Here is a 22,121-nt window from a genome sequence, read left to right as displayed (position 1 = left end):
TTGGTGCCAAAGGTAAGTCACATTCCAACATACATATCTTTCTCTAGATTAAGTCCTTAAAAGCTTTCACAGCTGAGAGAGAACTTTCTTAATGTATGTACATGTTCACTTGTGATTGCCAGTTCATACTAATGGCCCCAATACAGGCATCTGGGAATGGAGAGAGCACAAAAAGTGCATTTGATAAACAAGGAACATGCACAGTAAGATGGGCGACTAACATGCCATAGCATGTAGATCAAAGTATGTGCTTAGTTTGCACAATATGAAAATGAAATGCGTGTTGGTCTTTAAGAGAGACAAAAAACCAAGTACGTCTTTCCTTGTGATACATCTGCTAGTGGATATTTCTGGAAATGTTGGGTGAGAAGTATGTCTATGTCATCTTCTGCCATAAGGAAGAACCAAGAAACTTGTCACACTGAGATTTTCTCTGTGAGACCTGTACACCTAGCTGGACAGAGACTGAGCAGACAATCTGAGCCCGGATATTTCCAAACTGGCACTCTAATTTTTATCTTCAATCATTGTCTTCTGGCATAACTTACATGTGTTTGTGCAGCAGTATTTAAGGCGTGGTAGTACTTCAGCTACATCTATTACATCTTTTGCTTTGCACACGAATTTTCACTCAATCTGTCTCTGAAGAAACATGAGACAGGAACTGTTCGTTAAAAGTTTAACTAATTTATATCTAGAATTTCAAGGGACCAAGGTTCATCGCTCTGTGACAGTCAGGAGAACTGCAGTCACAGTGAAATGCTGGAGTACAACTAAGTGATCTGTCTAAGATTTCTAAGAGACAAAGGAAATGTTAATTTTAATTTTATAAAAAATAGAAAGAAAAGGCAGTGTGGAAGACTACAGGCTTCCTGTCTTTCCTCCAGCTTTCAAGGTCTTGCAACATTTACAAGGTTTATGAGGATCCTGAGTCTGCCCTTGGAGTCTCTGGAGCTCCTGCTCTCTGGTCTTGTAAAACTCAATAACACTTAAAGGTCTCCACAACTCTGGTTATGCTTGAATTGTGCTGCTTTATGAAACTTAAGGGGCAGCCCTTAAGTTTTTCTTCTACCTTTCCCACCTTGCAAAAATCACTTCAAGTCTACACTGGATCATGGATTATATAATCTGATTTTTAAACTACGCAAGTTTCCTTCCTCTACTGCTCCTCTTGTCAGGCATTGAATTTTTGTCAGAATTATTGGAGGCTGAGGCAGATTTCTGTAAAGGTACTCTGATAAAATTACTGCTGTTTTTTTTCTTTTTGAATGGCTGAAGTTAAAGAAGCAAAAAGCTGGCCTGTATCTGTCAAACTGCTGTCAGATTTACAACCAAATGACTGCATGAATAATTCCCATCCTGTAAAGAAGTATCAGTGGTTAACTGCAGAATTCAGAAAACGGATGGTACTGTTCTAGCTAAAATTGAGTAGTTCTGCATCAGAGTGACTCTGGTAACTTAGGACTGAAATGCCAGCTGACCATCTTTGCAAAGAACTATTACAGGGCAACATATTTCAGCAAATCCCTTCTGGCTCAGATAAGTGTAAGAGTTGTTAAATAAACCAGATCAACATATGGAATAAGAATGAGCAATATGTTCCTTCATTCCTGAAGATTACAGGCACATGTGGCTTGAACAAAGCAACACCCACTGAAAAGTGAGAAGATGAGATAGAAAGAACTTGTGTGTCTCAGATGTAGCGAACAACAACAACAGCAAAGCTTATTTTTATGCCTAAGTTCTGGCAATAATTAATAGTGTTGATTAACTACAGGATCCTTAATTCAAAGATTACCCAAGCAAGATCATTCAAGATTTAAAAAGTATATTGCTAAAAGGCTCAACAGCAGTAACTAATGAACTAGAGTTATGCAAAAATGTCACGGGACAGACTTTAAACTCAAGGCAGCCACTACTTCTGAACCTTCCTGAAGGCTCCCTTTCAGAGTAAATATGGAAGATTACCCAAGCAGATGTCCAAGCAACCCCCACTACAAAGACTACAGACAACCCAGCTTTTGGAAAACTTGAAGGTAAATTTCATTTTCTGCAGTTCCACATGAGTGTAGTGATAAGGTTTTATTTCTCATTAATGTGAACCTCTGCTTGTAGCTTATTATTACCTTTGCATTCTATATTCATTAGTCACTCACACACGCTTTCTTCTTGGGAAGCCTCTGTTTCTTAGAGAAGTGTGATATAAAGCTTACCTATTCAATAAGACATGATGAAATTCATAAGGCTAACCATAGTAAAAGATGTTTTAATCAGGGTCCAAGCTGACAGATGTCTAAGCCAATGCTAGCAGCTGCTTCAGTACAAGATGGTAATTATCTGTTTAGAAACAGGGTTTTAACCTAAATTTCAGAGGAACTAGATTGTTTCCCTTAGGAAAATGTCCTGCATCTGTTATTCCAAAACCCGTTTGACTTATTTCACACTTTTCCACATTAAACATGAAGAAAAATTTCTTTACTTTGAGGGTGACAGAGCACTGGAACAGGCTGCCCAGAGAAGCTATGGAGTCTCCTCCTTAGTTGATACTCAAAACCTGCCTGGATGATTTCCTGTGCAATCTACTGTGGGGAACCTACTTTAGAAGGGAGGGTTTAGAGCAAGTCATCACACCCATCTCCTCTGGACACGCTGAAGTATAGCATTATTACATCTTCATAAAATAAAAAAAATGCAAGTAGTCTCCTCCAAAACCAGTAAGAACTAATTATACTGCTTATGATTGGAGGAGGTGTTTTGGAAGACAGAAACACATATGGAAGACAGAAATGCATACGGAAGACTACCACAACTGCAAATGTAAGTTTCAACCAGTTATAAAAGATTTCCTCACAAATTCTGTTTTCCACTTTTCTCTAGGGACCTGAACTGACAAGTTTACTTCCTAGGACCAAGCAGAGCAAGATACTTCAGCATATATATAAGCAAGCACAAGTGCAACCCCAGAGAATTCAGTGGGACACACCACATCTCCTACACTACATATGCACTTATATACCCTCCACAGAACTCCTTGGTGCTTTTTTTATACTCATATTTGTCTCGGTTCCAGAACTAATAAAGTGTACAAGCTTCCCAAGTGACCTCTTGAAATCTTCAAGTGAAGGAACAAAACTTAGAGAAATACAGCACCGTTGGAATGACTTATGCTTACAGGAGTATAAATGTCAGCGACACACCACAGGATTGTAGCTGAAAAATAGCTCAGGATTATTTTCTTCATCTGCTGTAACCTTTTCAAATTAAGTTCCAATTTCATGCTCTCACACTGTATTTTATGGCTCTTTCCAGTTCTGGTCATATGAAATGTTACTTTATAGGATATAGCCATCTTCTAACAGAAGAGAAGATTTTAAAGCAAATAATAGTACAACTGCATCTCTGGAGTAAGTTATTCTACTGAAAGTTCATCCCAGGAGGATCCAGTAACAGGAACCAAGCTCTCATAGTTTGGATTGTTGCTTTACTCCTAGCAGGCTAAATTATTCAATTTGTTTCAGTTAACACTATCTGATTAGAATAGAACAGGATGAGTGATTTTCAGACCTTGGGACATGGTCTACTCACAAAGTAACTACAAAAAACAAATAAAGCTTCCCAACAAAAATTTCACAATACCACAGAAGAACTACACATGGTGTACACATTGGAAAAAGTAATAAGAGAGCTGGGAGGTAGATAAAATCTAACAAAATCATAATGCATTAGAGAGAGAGCGTTATTATACCCCTCATTTTTTCTCACTGACATTGCAGGACACTATCACATAATTTTCCCAGTGTTTGATCCCCTTCTCCATTTTTCTTTCTGATTCCACAAGCCTCACGTTCTTCCACCTCCTTCAGATCCCATAGGATAATGCATTAGTTACCAGGAAGGTAAGAACAAAAGAAGAGAAATTTAGATTAGATGCCAGGGGGAAGTTTTTCACTGAGAGAGTGGTGAGGCACTGGCACAGGCTGCACAGAGAAGCTGAGGATGTCCCCTCTCTGCAGGCATTCAAGGCCACATTGGATGGGGCCCTGGGCAAGTCAGATCTGGTGAGTGGCAGCCCTGCCCACAGGAAGAGTTTGGAACTAGGTGATCTTTGAAGTTCCTTCCAAACCAAGTCATTTTATGATTCTGTGATTTTGTGAAATGGCCTCAGATGAACAATAAATCAAGATTTGTTACTGAGAACAAAAGGAACACAGCAGAGTTTATTCAGATAGTTAATAACATTAAGAGATTAATAAGAAGGTACTGCCTGTAGAGTTGCAAGCCCATGGTTCCCAGCTAAGATCCTCCTGCACTGAGATCTATTTGAATATCACAAAGAAGGTGTCTGCCTTGCACAATGTACAATCTAGAGCACAACAGAGATTTTCATCAAATAGTTTTCTCCTCATGCAAACCTGCAAGGATTTCCATGAGATCCTCACTGAAATTGAGGTTGCCTGGGCTATACAGGAGAATAATGTTGGACTTTTTTTTTTTTTTTTTTTGAAATAAAGACCTTGCTGGAAACTTTGGCTGTCTAAAAGCAGGGATTTGTTTCAGTGAGATCCCTCTTTTAGAGAAAGTGGAGTATGATGAATCTGGTTTTAACTTTGATGATAGATAAGATTTTGTCATCTTCCAATTAAAAAAAAAGAAACGACTGAAAACACTGACATTCTGCATTTCATCTTCCACACAGGAGGTTCCTGCCTATATGCACAGCTCTTACTATATTTCTGGACATGAATCTTGCCTGCCAGACACCGTGCAAAACTGTCACTCTATTCTGGGTAGTTAAGTAAACATATACATTTTAATTAAAAAGACTTGTGTCTTGGAAAGAACAAAGAAAGCTGTTATAGAGTAAACAAATACGTTACACCATTCTTCTAAGTACTAATGTTTCCCAAGACTTTGAACTTTGACTGCTATCTTACAAATTCCTATGAGGCCAATTTTCTACTAGACTTGAAATCTGACTGTGGAACGGAAGAGGAAAAGAAGAGAAAGGTCCCCAACCAGAAAAGAAACACTACAGTCTGGTGAGTATTTCTAATTCTTGCTGCAAACAATTTTTTGTCTTGCAAAAAAGGAAGGGATATGACACCTTCCAAAGGCACATGGAAATAACTAATTCCCAAAACTGTTGTGAAAAATCATTCTCTCTCCTTGACTTTCCAAAAATCCTCCAACATCACTGGTGAGTTCAGCAATACTTTGTATGAACTGCAGGCTCATTTATCAAGCCATGACTTGCTGTGTCTACATTTCTTAACAACTTTTCCACACTATATGGCACTTCTGTGACTTTCTATAATGGCTTGGCTGCTAACTCGCAATGGCTAAAGGTAAAAAGAATTCCTGTAAGGGCATGTAAACCCTCTTCCAAGTGACAAAGTAGTTCTTACACTTCGTTAACCTTTATTATAAGTTAGTCACCAGAAAAGTTACTTTACTAAAATCCATACTATGGTTTCACTCTACAAACCATGTCAGAATGCTAAATTGCAGTAAAATACTGCTCACCTCTTTATGAACCCAAGATTAATGATGCAGCGTAGAAGGGAATATCAGTGCTGCTAGGAGCATAGTAAGTCACATTCAATTCTAAAATAGCTCTTAAAGAACAGGCAGCAAAACAGCACAAATGGTTCCCACAACTAAAGTCCTGCTCCTCAACATACCCATTACTGAGACATCATATTCAACCAGCAGGGTTGCCTCTTGTCCACACTGTTTGAGAATACTCATAGCTTCAGCATGTGTTGTTCCAAGCAGTCGGATCCCATCAACACTCAGCAGTCTGTCCCCAGGTTTGATTGTGCCCTCTCTGAAGGGAAATTAAAAAAAGGATCTTTATTAATATTAGACAAATTGATTTGGAGATAATACTATTTATGAAAAGCAATTCTCTCACACCCTCTCTTGACATTCATCCCTCTTAACACTTAACATTTACTTCGACAGTGAGAACGTTCAGAGGGCACAGTGGAAAGGAAATTGCTTTAATTGGAAAGTCAGTGACTGGAAAACAGCTTAACACATAGCTAAATAATCAAGTCATGTTAAATAACAACCAAGTATAGCTTCTGCTTCAACATATGCTTTGTTTCTGCCTTGTCCACACAACTCCTCTTTCATACACTCAGACACCTTCCCCAAAGACATTTTCTTAGAAATGCAAACAAGGTGTTACAAACACATGAGAAAAGAAGCAGACTGCAAAATATGAATGTCCATTTTCTGATTTTCTTCAAATACCTCCTGCTTGGATAGTTTCATTTTCTTTTATTCCTTCCCAAAAGCAATTTGTCTATAAATGCACACTGTCTCCTAGGCTTATCTCATAACATACTGAGAATTATAATAGAAAATGAAGTACTAACATTGCCAGCTTAAGAATCAGGGATAAAAACAAAAAGGCAAGGGTGATGAAGGTGAGGAGGTTGGGAAGGGACAAAAGACAAAAGCTCTCTTGAAGAGTTTACTGGACTCCATCTGGACTCTGAGTCACTGATCACAACCCTCTGAGCTCTGCCAGTCAGCCTCACTGTCCACTCATCTATTCCACATTTTCTCAACTTTTTTATAAGGACGTTGTGGGAGACTGTGTCAAATGCCTTGCTGAATTCAGGTTAGACTACATCCACTGCTCTCTCCCCATCCACCCAGCCAGTAATGAGGGCCACCAGGTTGGTCAAGCATGACCACCACATATGAATTTCATATGCAGATATCAATAAAGGTCTTAAAACAATAGCAAACAACAACACTCAAGGACACTCAAGGTGTACAAGAGAAAAAGACAGTGGTGTGAGCATATAAAAAGCATAACTAAGAGCCTCAGCACCTGTTTGAAGACTGCAAAAATTGTGCTCTGACCTATTACAGAGATTTGATCTCACTATTTTAGGTTAATTTTCTCAAGTGTTTAATGGGTAGTCTTGGAACATGCAAGATACTCTGTTAAGTTCACACCACACTGTGATGCACTGAGCCACTGTGGTTTCCTATTACTGCTATTATTACTACAACTAAATGTGTCAATTTCAAAGGAACAGGTTTGAATAGATCTACTTCACTCCACACCTTAACTTCTATCCCAAATAATTCACTTTTCTCAATTTCTCTTTTGCTTGTGGTACAGAGAAAGATGAATTGTACCTGTCTGCAGGCCCTCCGGGTCTAACACATGTTATTACAACAGGACGAGATTTATTTCTGTCATCGTGTGCTCCACCTAGAAAAAAAAGTGAGAGAAAGCACACCTTCATTTTATGCATTTTATGAAAGCTCATTTCCAAGTGCTAAGGCTTGCAGCTTGCACATTTATATATGGGCTAAAAAAAGCAGAAAGTGAAGAAGCAATCAATATTCACCTCCCACAGTTTTTATTTGAAAAAAAAAAAAAAAACCAAAACTTATTGTATCGTATAGATGATTCTTTATACAATATTTCTACAGAGTGACTCTTATTAAAGGTATATTACTTTCTTAGAAACTTTACTATCCAAATTTGATACTGTGAAAAATGACTGCTCTGTAATGTTTGCTGAGCTGAGAAAAAAAACACCCATACCTCGTGTATGTGTACTTAACAACTTCCTGCTGATTTTGGTGATGTGAAATGAAGTTGTTCATGTTCTTGGAATAGAGGATTAATTACGGTTGTTCCATAAACAAAAATTAGAGCAGTTCATAAAAGCAGTACATTAATGTGTGGAAGAAGTAATACATGAATCAGAGATTTTTTAAGAAACCATAAGTCATAAATTTTGAAATGCTTTCTAAGTGCTATAAACTAAACTTCTTGCTTCTTTTGCTGGTTCTGAAAATAGAGGCTGTTCACATTCAATAACTCACCTCTTATTACAAACCCAAAAGTGTTCCCCTCTTTATGTAAAGTAACTTCCACAGTTCTGAAGATGACACCTGTTCCTTGTACAGCTAAAAAAAGAAAAAAAAATCCACACCATTATTATTAATTATTATTAATTATTATTATTACTATTATTGTTCAGATAGATTTACACCCTTCTCAAACTAAGCTAGCCGTTCTATTTGTGCCCATACAGTTGGATTCCACGACAGAACAATCATACCAAAGATCTGCCATTAAAGATCATGTTTGTTTGGTTTTTTTTCAATAATGTTGTGCCAGATTTTGTGCAAGACTTTTACTGTGTTTCATAGAACCATAGAATGGCTTGGGTTGGAAGGGACCTCAAAGATCATCTGGTAGCAAACTGCACAACACACAAAGATAAAACCAAAACCCAACAAAATTGTATAAAATGAATGCTCTGTGAGGTGCAGAATTAATAAAACTTATGTCCTGCAATGCCCCAGCCTGCAATAATCCCAGGTATCCAGATGCCCATTACGATGTCCCAAGGTGCATGCTGACAGCTCTTCCTGCCTCTCCCTCAGGGTGCTTCCTGCCCTGGGACCCTTCTGCCCAAGTGCCTACGAAACATGAAGGAATGTACTTTTATTTTTTTTCTCAAGTCTTTCAATCCCCATTAAACTTGACTGACCATAACCAGAAATTTTTAAAGTTACTGCAGGGAACCAGTGAAACGAGCCTGTAAAATCACATAAATCTCCTTTCCTTAGGATAACAAGCTAAAGATGACTCTCCAAAGCATTGCTTTGTCTTGCAGTATTTTCTGATACAACTCAAATCTCGGGATGGTGTTATCAACATCCACACAGTTCTTTTTCAGCTAGTAACCCTTCATCGACAGAAAAGGATAAATTACAAAGAGATGACAACTCTTGCCTTGACCCCTATCAACTGAAAGTAGCCCAGTGCACAGCGCAAGCTGTATTTGCATGTGCTGTCCTGCTTGGTGTGGCTCGCTGGGGACAGGCAAGCCATGTAGCTCAGCAGTGAGGAAGGGCACACAGCATCCTTCCACTTCAGCAATAGATGATGCTGGTGATGGTACTTCCACACCGAGCTCAGCCAGGAAGCTGAGAAAAGCGCTTAGCTGTTAGCAACGAGTGGCAGATGCAAGACAGACAGCTCATGTTCCAGTTTGAAACACTGAGGTGGCTTGAGCTGAAAAGAGAAGCTGGATCCTCCTGCTCTGTGCACTGCCAGCCAGGGAAGGAAGCACTAGGGAGAGTGGGATTACTAGTGCTCAGCCAGATGTAATCCATCATTATTAATGTACTGACATTTCCCCACTTAGAAACCAAAACAGTCCTCTCTCTGAGGGGCAGCTATGACAACAACAGCAGAACTTCATTATGTATAGGGCAGGGAAGGAGGTGCCAGGTCTTCACCATACAACCTATCAAAAAACCTCTGTTTATAAGAAATCACTTTGTCTAGCTTGTTCATCTAATTTAATGGGAACAACTAAACTGCTGATTATTTCCAGCATTATTAGCCATGCTTGTATGAAGGGATCAGAAGTTCCAAGGACTTAACAAAAAGATTATGACTGCTGCTGTAATTTACCATAGCAAACTCCTGCTTCTGTAGATGAGAGCGGCACATTAGCCAACAGTGGTGAAAATGAAAAAAGCCTACTTGAGTCAAGTGCAAAACAAATTATTCTCATACAACTACATATCTAGCAAAATAATTCTCTCGAACAATAATTCAGTTGACTTCATCACCTCAAACAATGTGGTTTTGAACGTGAAGTTCCCTCAGCACAGGCAAACACTAATCAACAGAGAACATTCCAAATATTAAGGCGATTGTTGGGAGCTCATAAAAGCAACCAAATACGTAATTAGGCTAACTCTCCAGCTGCTACCAAACAGTGGGGAATTCATTCTCTTCCGAGCACTGTCAAAAAGACTGATGGATTTTTCTGCTTTTATTGCACTCAAAATCTTTATTTAAGGAGACAAGAGCTTCCTAGCTGGCTCTGCAGTTTCTTCTGGCCAAGCACCAGAAAACTGCATCTCCTCCCCTCTAGTGAGCAGCATGAAAGAGCACACATTTTTAAAGGTTCCTGGTTCAGCCCCCTTGGTGCCACATGTCATTCACTCCTTCATTTTAGGCCCTAGGTTTCCAGATTACCATTACTCTGGCTTTCATTTAATACCTGAGGGCCTCAATTCCCCCTGATTTTCTCTCACTGAGTCAGAGACATAAACATAAAAGAAAGGGCAAATAAAAGAGGCAAGGAAGACATTCAATAGCACTCTTTCAATTTGGTGTTGACTTAATACTTGCATTTTGAAGACAACGCTGCTCAGCAAGAAGTCTTCATTTCACTAACAAAATTCTTGCAATTTTACCTATCCCTATAGCCTACTTCACTGGCTATTCTGCCCCAGAAATGAGGGAAGAAAAGGTCAGATATTCATTGGTCTCATCTCAGATCTTACTATAGCAAGGATTGTCTTGCCCTGGAATTCATCTAATCTAGTTCCCAGTATTAGAAACTGGAAAAAAATAGTGAAAGATGACAAAACTCAGCTCTGTCGTCAGCTAAATTTATGCTCCTAATGCTCAGAGCACCTCTGAGAGCATCCTCCTGTACTGCCAACACTTTCTGTATCACTTCCACTTTCTGCAATAAGCCAGAAGAAAAAACTATAAGAACAATCACTAGCAAAAAAAGATCACAAACACATCCACCTCAGTGCTGACAACACATCTGTTACTCAGCATAGGTTTCAGTTTGTTCTGCTTTTACTTACAGACTGGAGGGAGCTCATACTCCACTTCTAAAACAACCCTCTCGCCAACGTTCTTCAGCAGACTGATGATCTCATCATGGCGAAATTTGGTCAGGTTGATGCCGTTCACAGATTTGATGTAGTCACCTACATCCAGCTGGTCGCTCCTAGGAAAAAGTACATATTCTTTTTGTTAAAGACAGTGGACCAAACTAATTACTTTAAATTAACTGTGTAGTAACGGCTAGAAGCAGTTTTTCCATTCATCTAGATTAAAACAAATCGATCTTTCAAACAGAAAGTGGCCTTTAAGAACTTAATCTGGTCTAGTTTGTTAAATATTAAAAGAACATTGTTGCATTATTAATTTCTGATGTACAGAAACAGCTGTACAATACAGGAATTGGACGATTTGGCTGGTTTAGGCACAGGATATGGGAAAACGTCTCCCCATCTTTCTTTCTCTCTCTTTGGGATACTTCCAGAACTATTTTTTCAGATAGCAGTTCCCTTCATAGTTAACATCACAGCTATAGGAGACAGGCCACAGCCCGAAAGCATATGTTTTGCTCAGTTACTTGAAATGATTTAACTTAATCTTTATCTCTTGACCTGTTTTTCTTTTGAGTAACTGCATTTCATCTTCCTCTGTAGTATGCAAGGCAGCTATGACTTTAGACTTCTAAAATAAGCTGATGAACCCCCTTGTTCATTAAATTACGACGGTGTTATGGTTAGGTTTTCAGTTTTACTTTTATCCTCAGTATTTTATGCTGTTTCTCTCAAGTTTGCATTCAAGGACAAAAAAAACCAAAAAAAAAAAACCGAAGTCAAATTTCTATAATTTAGAAGGAACTTGATTAGTCTCATGATAACTTTTAAATACCTCATTGGTAATTCTAGCTTTTGTGAAAGTAGCCTTGAGGGAAGAGGAGGACCAGCTGTTGCCATTTCTGATATTCTCTGGTCTGATGGCCTGTCACTACAGATGTGTACAGTCACGTATTTGTTAGTGACCTTTCTGATGAAGTATGTATTTCTGAAGCATTCACATCTTATAATGTATTTTGTATCTTGAAATGTGGTTACCTAGCAGCGATTCCTCCTTGACGAAGGTTAGATACTCTTGGTTTCCCATCCTTGTCGATTCCACCTGATACTGTAAGCCCTAGGGTAGTGCCTTCTTTTTTCATTAATTCAACTATCGTCGAGCCCTTGAATTCCTCTGTTGAAAGAAAATTATTGGCACTATTAAAATTAAATGGTGACACAGATGTTGCTTTTCTAAAATGTCATCTACTTTCCAAGAAAATAATTGTGTATGTTACTAAGAAATAATATATGCATCTGGAGATTCATGTTACAGTTTGCAAGTTCTGTCACAAGACTTTGTGTATAGGGTATATCCAAGATGCACATTCCATAAAAGGTTATTAAAAACTACACCAATGTGCTAGTACACTATACAGAACCAATAAATACAAAGCCCAGTAATGCTTAAACTAAAGGTTGTTGTTTCACATTTTAAAACATCTCCTCTCATTTTCTGTTTCTCCTTCTGAACTTCTATGCTTTAAAAAACACTTCAGCTTATAACTAAATAAAGGGTAAAAGACACAGTGATATGACGAGACTAGAAAACTTCAGACTCAATTTGAGGCCACTTGCAGACATCAGTGATAATCAGAAGAATTGAACATGATAGGAATCCAGATAGAGATTAAATGCATCACATTTTAAGTTTTATTGCTTATTCTTGCACAGAGAGACTAACACTCCGAGTTCTCAGCTGATCAGGTATAAAGTATGTGAAGGTCTCCCATAGTCACGTGCTGTCTGGGACACCCTCCCCTGCAGTTTGCCCAGTTGGCATTCTCTGAAAATGCCAAGCTACTCTCACAGAGCTCAGCAAATGCAGGCCCTCTGCAACAAACAGCCTCAAGCACTCAAAAGAAGTTGGCCTTATTTCAGGTGGCTGGCCACTGCCATGTGCATACACACAGCTGCAGCCACCCTGGAGCCATGAGACACTCATACCTTGTGTCCACTGTCTCCAGAGAAGATCTATTAAAACTACCAGCTTCCCAGATATTCTGGAAAAAAATACACTAAGTCCTAAAGATTCACCCTGAAAATGATGGCATTCCAGAAGGATCATTTGTCTCTAAGGTTCCTTTTCAGCACCAACATGCAGCTTCTGGGTGAACTGGTGACAAACGTATACACTGAAAATACAGTATGTCAGCACTGCGATGAACTAGCAACCTTGCCATGGCAGCATGAGACAAAGAGCTACCCAAAAAAACAAGGAAGTTCACTGTATATATTCATATGTTCACCTGTGAGCATCAGAAGCACAGAACAAGCACTATACAAATGGCAGCAATGTTCTTTCAGTATTTTCCTTGTATTACTGAAAAGATAACCTCATATATCATGACCTCAAGATGAACAATGGCTAATCTGAATGAGAGCTGCCAGGACTGAGCAATGCAGAAGTAACACCAGAGGGCACAGGGATACATTTAGACAAGCCTAAAGCCTAAAGAGTATCCTGTGAACTTTGGTATTGCTTTAACTGCTGAATCTGTTGCAGACATGGCATCACCCTATGGAGGGTTCCTGCTCCAATTTATGTGGCCAACAGGCTCTTCTTTCCATTTTGGCTGGTGATGACCTCACTTTATTTATTCACACTTCTACCACTGTACAGTATGACTGAAATGCTTCAGTAAAAATTTTCATGAGCTTATAAAGCTCCTACTAAGAAAAAAAATTCAGTGTTGTATTTGGTAGCATGGGTTGGTCTAACTTTGAGGTAACTATTCCAAACGTGGAAGGTAAGATAGGTGACAAGAGACTGTGAGAGTGTTCAAGACATGTCCCCGCCCAAACAGATGCAGATGGTAGCGTAGCTACATCCTGCATATAACTTGGCTGACATCAGAAGAGTTTCAAGCACCACTTGGAAGCTACTGAGCTTCCACAATAACGTTTATGCACACCTGGCCATTCTGACAGTTCAGAAAGAACAGTTGCAATTACCTGCACATGAACATACAGACAAGTTGCATAGCAGTAAGAGGCAGTGTGGAACAAATGCTATTTTCAGTTTTATAAAATACCTGCTAGTATTCACAGTGGTTACAGGAGTCACTCACTGTACTTACTGCAACCAAAAATACTGTACAGTTGCACCCACGATGCACATTACAACCTCAGGTGCTGGGTTGGTGTGTTCTACTTGTTTATTCTGGATTTACTTGACGTTGAGATCAGGATTCAGAAGAATTCCCCTCCTCCCCTCCCTCCCAATTAAAATCCTCCCTTTAACTTCCCAGTAGTACAATCTAATTCTCAGAACCATCTAAGCATTTTGTTCAACAAATACTTTGCTAGAACATGTATAGAGAATATCAACGATGTGCTGACCATGCCTAATTTTTTGCCATACCATAATACTGCTACGTGTTTCAATCTTTTTAAATAGGTTCTGAGTTTGCAATCCAGTGCCGGGAAATACACTGCTGCTTGGATGACCTATAGAAGAGATGATCCATGGAGGGGTTTAAACCAGCTAATGATTACACAGCTCCCTCCAACTGCTGGCATGGAAATTAATGACCAGGCTAGCTCCTTCTCACCATCTATTTTGACAAATCTTTGTATACCTCTGCCAACAGACAGTGACCTCTAGACACTCTTCCTAGGTAGGCAGAAAGGAAGAGATGTATTAGTGCTGCAAAGGGGGGTGGTGAGGAATGCTCATTGCTAACTAACAGATTAGGTCACCTAGGAGTACACAACAGTTTCATTAGGCTTGCCCCTCTGAAGGGTTTTGTCATTTTTTTTTTTCTTTCTAACATAATCATAGCAGGAACAAATTAATCTGCCTAATCTGGTTTTATGTATGACAGACTGCTGTCCTGCAAAGAGCTCTTAAACTTGATATCCCAGCCTCCATTTTTCATCTTTCCTTTTTTTAATTGCCCACAATTACTCTTTTTCTAATGCTATATATTGTGTGCTTACTCATCTGCACTCCTTCTACATTATTACTACAGACGAATCCCACAGGAGTATTATCAAAATGCTCAATATCAGAACAAACCAGGGACTCCATCTCTACAATCTCCTCTCTTACAAGCAATGGCATCTCTACGTGCTATTGTTTAAATAACACAAGGTCAGTCTGTATTCTCCAGGTAACAAAAAGCTACATCACTTTTTGTGGGTTAAAACTGTAACTTGTGTATCAGCTCACTCATAATTCATTACTTGCCAAACAGCAAGCTCCTAATTAGTCAGAAGGCTCTATTTCCCACATGCACTCCCACAGCACTAGCAGCATCAGCACAGTCAGCATCAGAAAGGAAGGCAAGTAAGCTTTCTCCAGATTTCTTATAATTTATGAGGAAAATAGGAGTTCAGTTTATGAGCCCTTAAACAAATAGCAAACTAAATAGAAAACATGAGCTTAGGCAACAGTATCTTCTTCCTCCGCAACAGTTCATGAAGTATCAGATGTAGAAACACCACTCTTGCAACACATTTCTGTGATATCAAACATGAGAATTACTCTAACAGGAAACTGCATTGAGAAAAATAATTCCAAGTCTATAAAAAGCCCAAATCAATACCATTTTACACTTCAGCCTGAGAAATACACTTGTGAGCTTCCTCCCCTCCCAACTCTAAGAGCTGCAGTAGCACTCAGTGCACCATGGCTCCCAGTGGGCTCTGAGCATGGAATGAGACCCTGGGGCTGCCCCAGGACCACCAGAGCTTCCTGTATCTGTACAGGTGACCCCAGGCACAGGTCCATCCCCACAGCTTTGCAGCTGTCCACTTACCCGTGGCACAGGGCTGGGGAATCCCACCGCATCCTGGAGACGGGCTCATTATGGGGAGTGCAAACGTGCACGCACACTTGTGCACGCATGCAGATGTAACATGGAAATGAGTTTCCACTCCAGAGAGCTTAGCGTGGATCTCCAGTCCTGTAAGGTGGAGCGTATACAGCAGCTGAACTCTGAAGGAAACATTATGCTCTTGCTTCTTTCTTTTTCCTTAGTTTCTCATATGAATGCTTCTCTTAGGTCCGTTGCTGCAGTAGTGCAATTATGTCTGCACTGTTACGTCAGCTGGTGCAACAAGACTATGTCTGCAACCAGGAGACTACAGCGGTTCTCAGTGTGGGACAAGAATACCTCAAAGATAAGCAAGTGTTCAAACACAAGAATGGGTAAATCTGCCTGTAAGATGAGTAAATAGAATAGCTTGCATGTAAGCCAAATCCAAGAAACATTATGTCAAATTGTTTTTTCTTCAAGCAGAACACTTTTACAGTGAAACTCCAAGAATTTTAAATATGATCAGATATTCTGTAATTTCCTGCATCTTGATGTATGTAAATCTCATGTTTTAACGAATAAGAAGTGTGGAAAATAAGTTGACTCATGAGATTTCTGAATATGGAACACATCCACTTCTACAAAAAAAAAAAAACCCACAAAAAAACCCAACAGAACAAAACAAAACAAAACAAACAAAATAAACAACTGGGATTCAGAGAATAATTTCCCCCAGAACAACATTTGAAAGCCAGGAGAACACTTAATCAAAATGTCATCACCTGTTTTATATGTTCCTACAGTTTTATATCTTAATTTACATTCTAAAGTAAAATTCAAAAAATTTTCCCTTTACTCTGGACACTGTCCTTTTGTTGTTGTTGTTCCCTTCTGTGAAAATTTCATTTTTAGATGCAAGAAAATGTCTACAATCTATGCAATCAGGTCAAGCTCCTGTATCCTCCACTTATACAATGCGTTTGTTCAGTGCAGCCAGGACAGAGCACAAATAAAACTTAACCTAAAATTGAAGGAAAGCTTGCTGTTATTGACCATCTCCTACCAAAAGACATATATAATCAGTAAGTAATTGGTAAGCCTGTTGAAAATACAGTCAGTGCTGTCCTTGTGTGGATATTTCCTATACGTCAGCAAGAATTCTGTGGAGGAAACATTTTGCTTTACGTTTCAGCAGGCATCTCACAGCTTAATAAGAAACCACATAAGATAAAGTCAGATCTTAAGGAATAGACAGCAGTTTGTTATCCTGCGGACATCATGTCTGCTCAATGTTTCACGTCCTGTGGGTAGCTGTATTTCTCTCAATATGACAAGAGATATGTCAGCAGGTGATGAACACTCTGCTCCTTGTTGCCCTTTTCCTGACTGGCTGTCAATAACTGCTAAAACACCTAAATTTTCATTAAAAAAAAAAAAATGCCAGCAGACAAAAACGCAATGATGAAGAGAGTCTGGAAACATGAAGCTGACCTTAACCTACTCTATGCCATCTCCTCAAGCCTATGGACAGACAGTGCCCCAAAATGTATACCTACTAGTGACAGCAAGGCTCACGCACCAAACTTGCCTAAAATAGACTCAGTCTATACTGACAGCTATTTTGAAGGTGTATAAGTCCACAGGATAACATCGCCAATGTGGAAATATTACCTAAAAAAATATGCCTTGCATCAGCATTCATGAACTAGAAGAGGTCGGGCTATTGCCTGGCCTAAGCATGACACAGAGAAGCAAACAGTGATATTTTATGATCCACCACAGGCTGCAATATATGGAATATGATGATACAACTCACTTAAAATGCTAAGCCTACAGACATGGCAGCACAGGTTGTATTTAGGCTGGTTTGTTTCCCAGCTAAAAAGAGCTCTGTTCTTGCATTATTTGGTTCTGGGGACGTTTTTCATATTAGGCATAAAAAAGCAGATAGCAGCTAAATATCTCTAAATCAAAATGTAGGTATACAACAGGTATGTTCTTCATTTTAGCATCAAACATAAGTACTAGATTTGAAAGCCTGTTTAGACACTAAACAACTTGAAGTCAACATAAACATACTAAAACTGAAATTAAATAACTACCATTCAAAAGCCTCTTCTTTATCAGTATGATGAGACATATCAGTTTGTTAGCAGAACTGTATCACTATGCAGTATACGACACAGTTATTTAACCACACACAGTAACTTCAGTGAATACATTTCAGGAGATAAATGTTTAGCAGAACCGTAAGAGTGAGATATTTCCTACAAAAATTGTTTTTGGTGACACTGACAGAAAAACTCACAAGCAGCTGCTGGAGAACTCCATTTCTTCTCATTTTTGAGAGTGACCAGAGGTAAACCATTATTACTTTAGTAAGACATAACATTTCCATCCTACAGCCTAGTGTGCAGTTATGGCAAACAGTCCCAGTGCATTTCTAGCAGCAGCACAGCCATCCAAGCAAAGGCACATGACAAAGAGCCGAACATTCCACTTCTACCTGAATCCACCTCTCTTATATAGGAGTGATGAAAAACATTTGTCAGAAAATGCAAAAATGGCAAGCTATGGCATGGCACCACATAAAACCAGTTTTCACATCAATATACTGTGAATACAAAACCATTAATCTGAGTTATCTCAATATAAATGATGTCATCTGATTCCTTTAATAACTGGAGCTACTAGAAAATACTGTCAGTGACTGATCCTTAATTCTACTCTCCGTAGTTTGCTTTTCAAACTACGTTAACGGAAAACATCAAGAACCTAGTCAGAAAAACAGCAAGCCCTTCCCTCTATATTTTCTTAACCTGGCTAACAACAGGGCTTGTGGAGGAATGAAATTAATGCAGACAGTAAGGAGACAGGTGGGAACTATTTATTTTCATTTCACCTAGTTTTTGACTGCTTGGTGGGGAAGGGCAAACCACCACAGCCTCTAAAAATGTTTAAAACTGCCATCTGAAGGAGATCGTATTTTTAAGGTATCTTTCTGTCATTCTTTGCTCATGTGCTCCTTGTTTTCTGCGTTTGTGCAGGTGTCTGTAGAGGTGGAATGTAATGTAGTACAGAACATCTGCTTAGAAAGAAATTGGAAACATACAACATCAAAGTTTTATAATTCCCTATTATAGGTAAAGAATCAAATTACAAGCTTGAATTCTTATAAGTATATAAAAGAACAATCAATGTATTTTAATTAAAATGGATTTAGAATGTAAGATAAGCTTAAATCTTAAGTGTAAAAATGACAGAATTACAATTCATAATCCCTGAGCAAATCTTGGCAGGAAAATTCAATTAGAGGATAAATTATTGATAAATTTATAAAGCATTAGAACATCTGTCTTCAGGAAATATGAATACTTTCAAGTATTTCTCTAAGATGCAGATTTAATGGAATCACAATATACAACTTTTTTTTTGTTGCTGTTACATCCAAGAAACACGAGCCTAGAACACCACTTTGTACCATGGTGGGAATAAAGACAGAGTGTGAACTGCAAATTCACTCAACAATGTATTCTAGTTACAGCACATTTATCTTCCGAGTTAGCTGTGAATTTCTAACACTTTTGTTGACAGCATTCCTTGGGAGAGTATGTATTTATATGTCAATTGCCACCTGCACTGCCTGAGCCATTGCAATGACCTACATCCTTAACTTTGGTAAAGATCTGTTCCACCTTGAGGCCCACCGAACTGTCAAGGCAGAGCTTTCTGAAGCAAGAACAATGGAGGCTTCAGCACAAAAAGCACAGTGATGAATGACTTAATGGTCTCAACCTTAACAACCTCTTCAATACACATTTCAGGGCTTTCCAAAGATCAAATATTTCTGCTTCCACACAGTGTCAGTTTTATGCTTGGAAAGGAAATGAGTAGAATCATAGAATCGTTAAGGTTGGAAATGATCACTAAGTCCAGCATCGATCCACCATCACCATGCCCACTAACCATGTCTCTTAGTGTCACATTTACATGTTTCCTTCAATACCTCCAGAGGCAGTGACTCCTCCACCTCCCTGGGCATCCTGTTCCACTCTTTCTGAGAAGAAATTTTTCCCTAATATCCAACCTTAACCTCACCTGGTGCAACTTAAAGCCATTACCTCTCATCCTATTGCTGTTACCTGTGAGAAGAGGCCAACCCCCTCCTTGCCACAACCTCATTTCAGACAGTTGTAGAGGGCAATAAGGGCTCCTTGAGCTATCTCAAGACTAAACAGTCCCAGTTTCCTCAGCTGCTCTAGACTCTTCATAGCTCCACTGCCCTTCTCTGGACGTGCTTCAGGGCCTCAGTATCTTTCTTTTAATGAAGGGCCCAAAACTGAACAGAGTACTCAGTGTGGCCTCACAAGTTCTGAATATAGGGGACAATCACCTCCCTAGTGCTGCTAACCACATTATTTCTGAAACAAGTAAGAAGTACTTTTGAGCTGGACCTAACATCCATAGTTACCTAAAATCTCTACTCCCAAAGTAGATAAAACACCCGTCTCCTTTTGAAAATGATGCTTTCTGCTATAAGCAACCAAATCTTAAAGCAAAGAATGTCCCATGTTTTGAAGTGCTTCCCTGAACACATCTTTGCATTACTGATGGATGCAATCGGTGTAGAAAGGACAGACCACATGACAGCATTATTTTTCTCTACATTTCAGCCTAAGTTTGATGAGGGTCTCAATAATTCTCCTCCTTTTTCTACTGAAAATGCTGCTGTATAGAACAGCACAGACGCTGATGTGACACTTTGATTTATTCACCTTCTTCTCATAATTCTGATGTATACACTCCCAGCTTCCTATTTCCATTACTGAAAAATTAGCACCAGGAGAACTCATGCTAATCAGTGTTCATTTGTATTGAGATGGCATTGCCCACAAAAGCAGTCTGACTGTCCCAGTTTCTTTGCTTTCTACAGTTACCAAAATTGATCATGCAGAATTGCCTAAAGGATCAATTGCATATGTGTATCTCAAGGTAGGAAGAACCCTTTCCTTGATCACCTGAGTAACACAAGCAGAGAAACAGGATACCATGGAATCACAGACATAGTAATATCTGCTATAGTTGCATAGTAATATCTACAGTGTATCTTCTAAAAAGATATCCAACCCAACTTTGAAAGCATCAGGTGATGGCAAATTTGCTAAGTACACTGGTAATTTCTATTTGAATGGGAGTAGCTAAGTCTGCAACTCCAAGACCTTGTTATACTCCTGCCATTACATTCAGAATATTCCTGAAGTTACGTAAGTGTAAACTCTGATCAAATCACCCTTTAATCTTCTTCCCATTTTAGATTAAGAGCTGTCCAAATTACTTAGGTTTTTGACATTTAAGACGTTTTCCAGCTTCTTTCAATGTTTCAAATCCTCTTGACCTCCAGCTACTAGGTAAGTTTTAGCAATAGTGTCATTACATCCCATTTTTCCATTTGAGTCACCGTTTATTTTTACTTAAGGTAATCTGAGTTCCCTGTAATGGCCTACAGCTGATACATAATTTAGCATCATAGTTAATACGTAATATCAGTTTTCTTTTCTTTTTTTTTTTTTTTTTTGAGCTGAGCTCACTTGTAAAATGGAGGCTGAAGGATCAGAAGGATCAGGTCTTGGGAGCCTGCTTTGGCAGGGCGGTTGGACTCGATCTCTGGAGGTCCCTTCCAACCCCTACAATTCTGTGATTCTGTAATTCTGTGAATGAAGTAGTGGTGTCATTCCTTTTTGGATAAATTGTTGTGCAAACGTTCAATGATGGATGGTGAATTTTCAAGTGTACATTATGAAGACTGCAATTTCCTGTAGCAAAGGCGGAGGAGTGGGCCAGCGCAACAGTTCTAGTACTCAGACGAAGGAGCAGACAAAGTTTTTAGGGAACATGTGCAGTCTGTAGGCTAGCCAAAGCTGAATGATGCATGCACTCTATCTTTGCACTCTGTAGTGTGGAGGGAGATGCAGCATGACAAAGTGTTTATCAAAGTCTCTGTGGAAGATCAGACAACTCCTAGCACATACTTCCTACAGATCTTACCTGTTGTCCTTTGTGCTCAGTGGTCAATGACACACTGATGGTCTGCTTACTCTGTAGCCTTGTGAAAAGCACAGCACAGAAATACTGATGCTTGAAAGGCAGTAGCTCAAAGATACGCTGAAAAAATACACAGCTATGAATATTTTAAAAAGAGATCTGATAATGATTCATCCTTTATCTCTACTCCATTCTGATATAAAACTGAAGTTGTAAATGGCTAAGGGGTGAATTTAGTACGCAGCAACTACTGACAAATAGGATGCACTGAAACTTTTCATTTGGTGTTATATAGAAAGAAGTGCCTGTGACAAAAGGACCATTAACTTACTCAACATTCAGTATGAAGAAAACATATTGTCAAAGCCAAAGAAACGGAGTTAAATAACTATAAAATACGCTACTGGCTTATATTAAAATTTGCTGAATCACAGGAATACTGATAACTTTAGCTGCCAATAAGCATTTAAATCCACAAGGATATACTATTTCTGTTAAAGACATTTGCCAATAGGAAAAGAGCAAACAAACCAGGAATAATTCAGGCATTTCTTGTCTGCTAACCTATTCTCCATAGCTCTC

At 39.0% G+C, this 22,121-nt stretch overlaps 1 protein-coding gene across 2 annotated transcripts in view; it reads right to left on the bottom strand.

Moving 5' to 3' along the window:
* Window positions 1-22,121, bottom strand: part of GRIP1 (glutamate receptor interacting protein 1) — a 199,836-nt gene that overhangs the window by 58,298 nt on the left and 119,417 nt on the right. For both annotated transcript variants that reach the window (XM_065743300.1, XM_065743301.1), the window contains exons 3-7: window positions 11,734-11,869; window positions 10,666-10,811; window positions 7,861-7,944; window positions 7,162-7,237; window positions 5,682-5,827 (exon numbers count right to left, since the gene is read on the bottom strand). In XM_065743300.1, coding sequence (XP_065599372.1) covers window positions 5,682-5,827; window positions 7,162-7,237; window positions 7,861-7,944; window positions 10,666-10,811; window positions 11,734-11,869 — 588 coding nt within the window. The remainder of the gene's footprint in view (window positions 1-5,681; window positions 5,828-7,161; window positions 7,238-7,860; window positions 7,945-10,665; window positions 10,812-11,733; window positions 11,870-22,121) is intronic.

Source organism: Cyrtonyx montezumae, unplaced genomic scaffold (assembly GCF_038088225.1).
Source record: "Cyrtonyx montezumae isolate F1298 unplaced genomic scaffold, pur_monq_1.0 scaffold_3, whole genome shotgun sequence".
Lineage (NCBI taxonomy): Eukaryota > Metazoa > Chordata > Aves > Galliformes > Odontophoridae > Cyrtonyx > Cyrtonyx montezumae.
The sequence above is the reverse complement of the archived record's forward strand: the minus strand, read 5'-3'. Positions and strand labels throughout refer to the sequence as shown.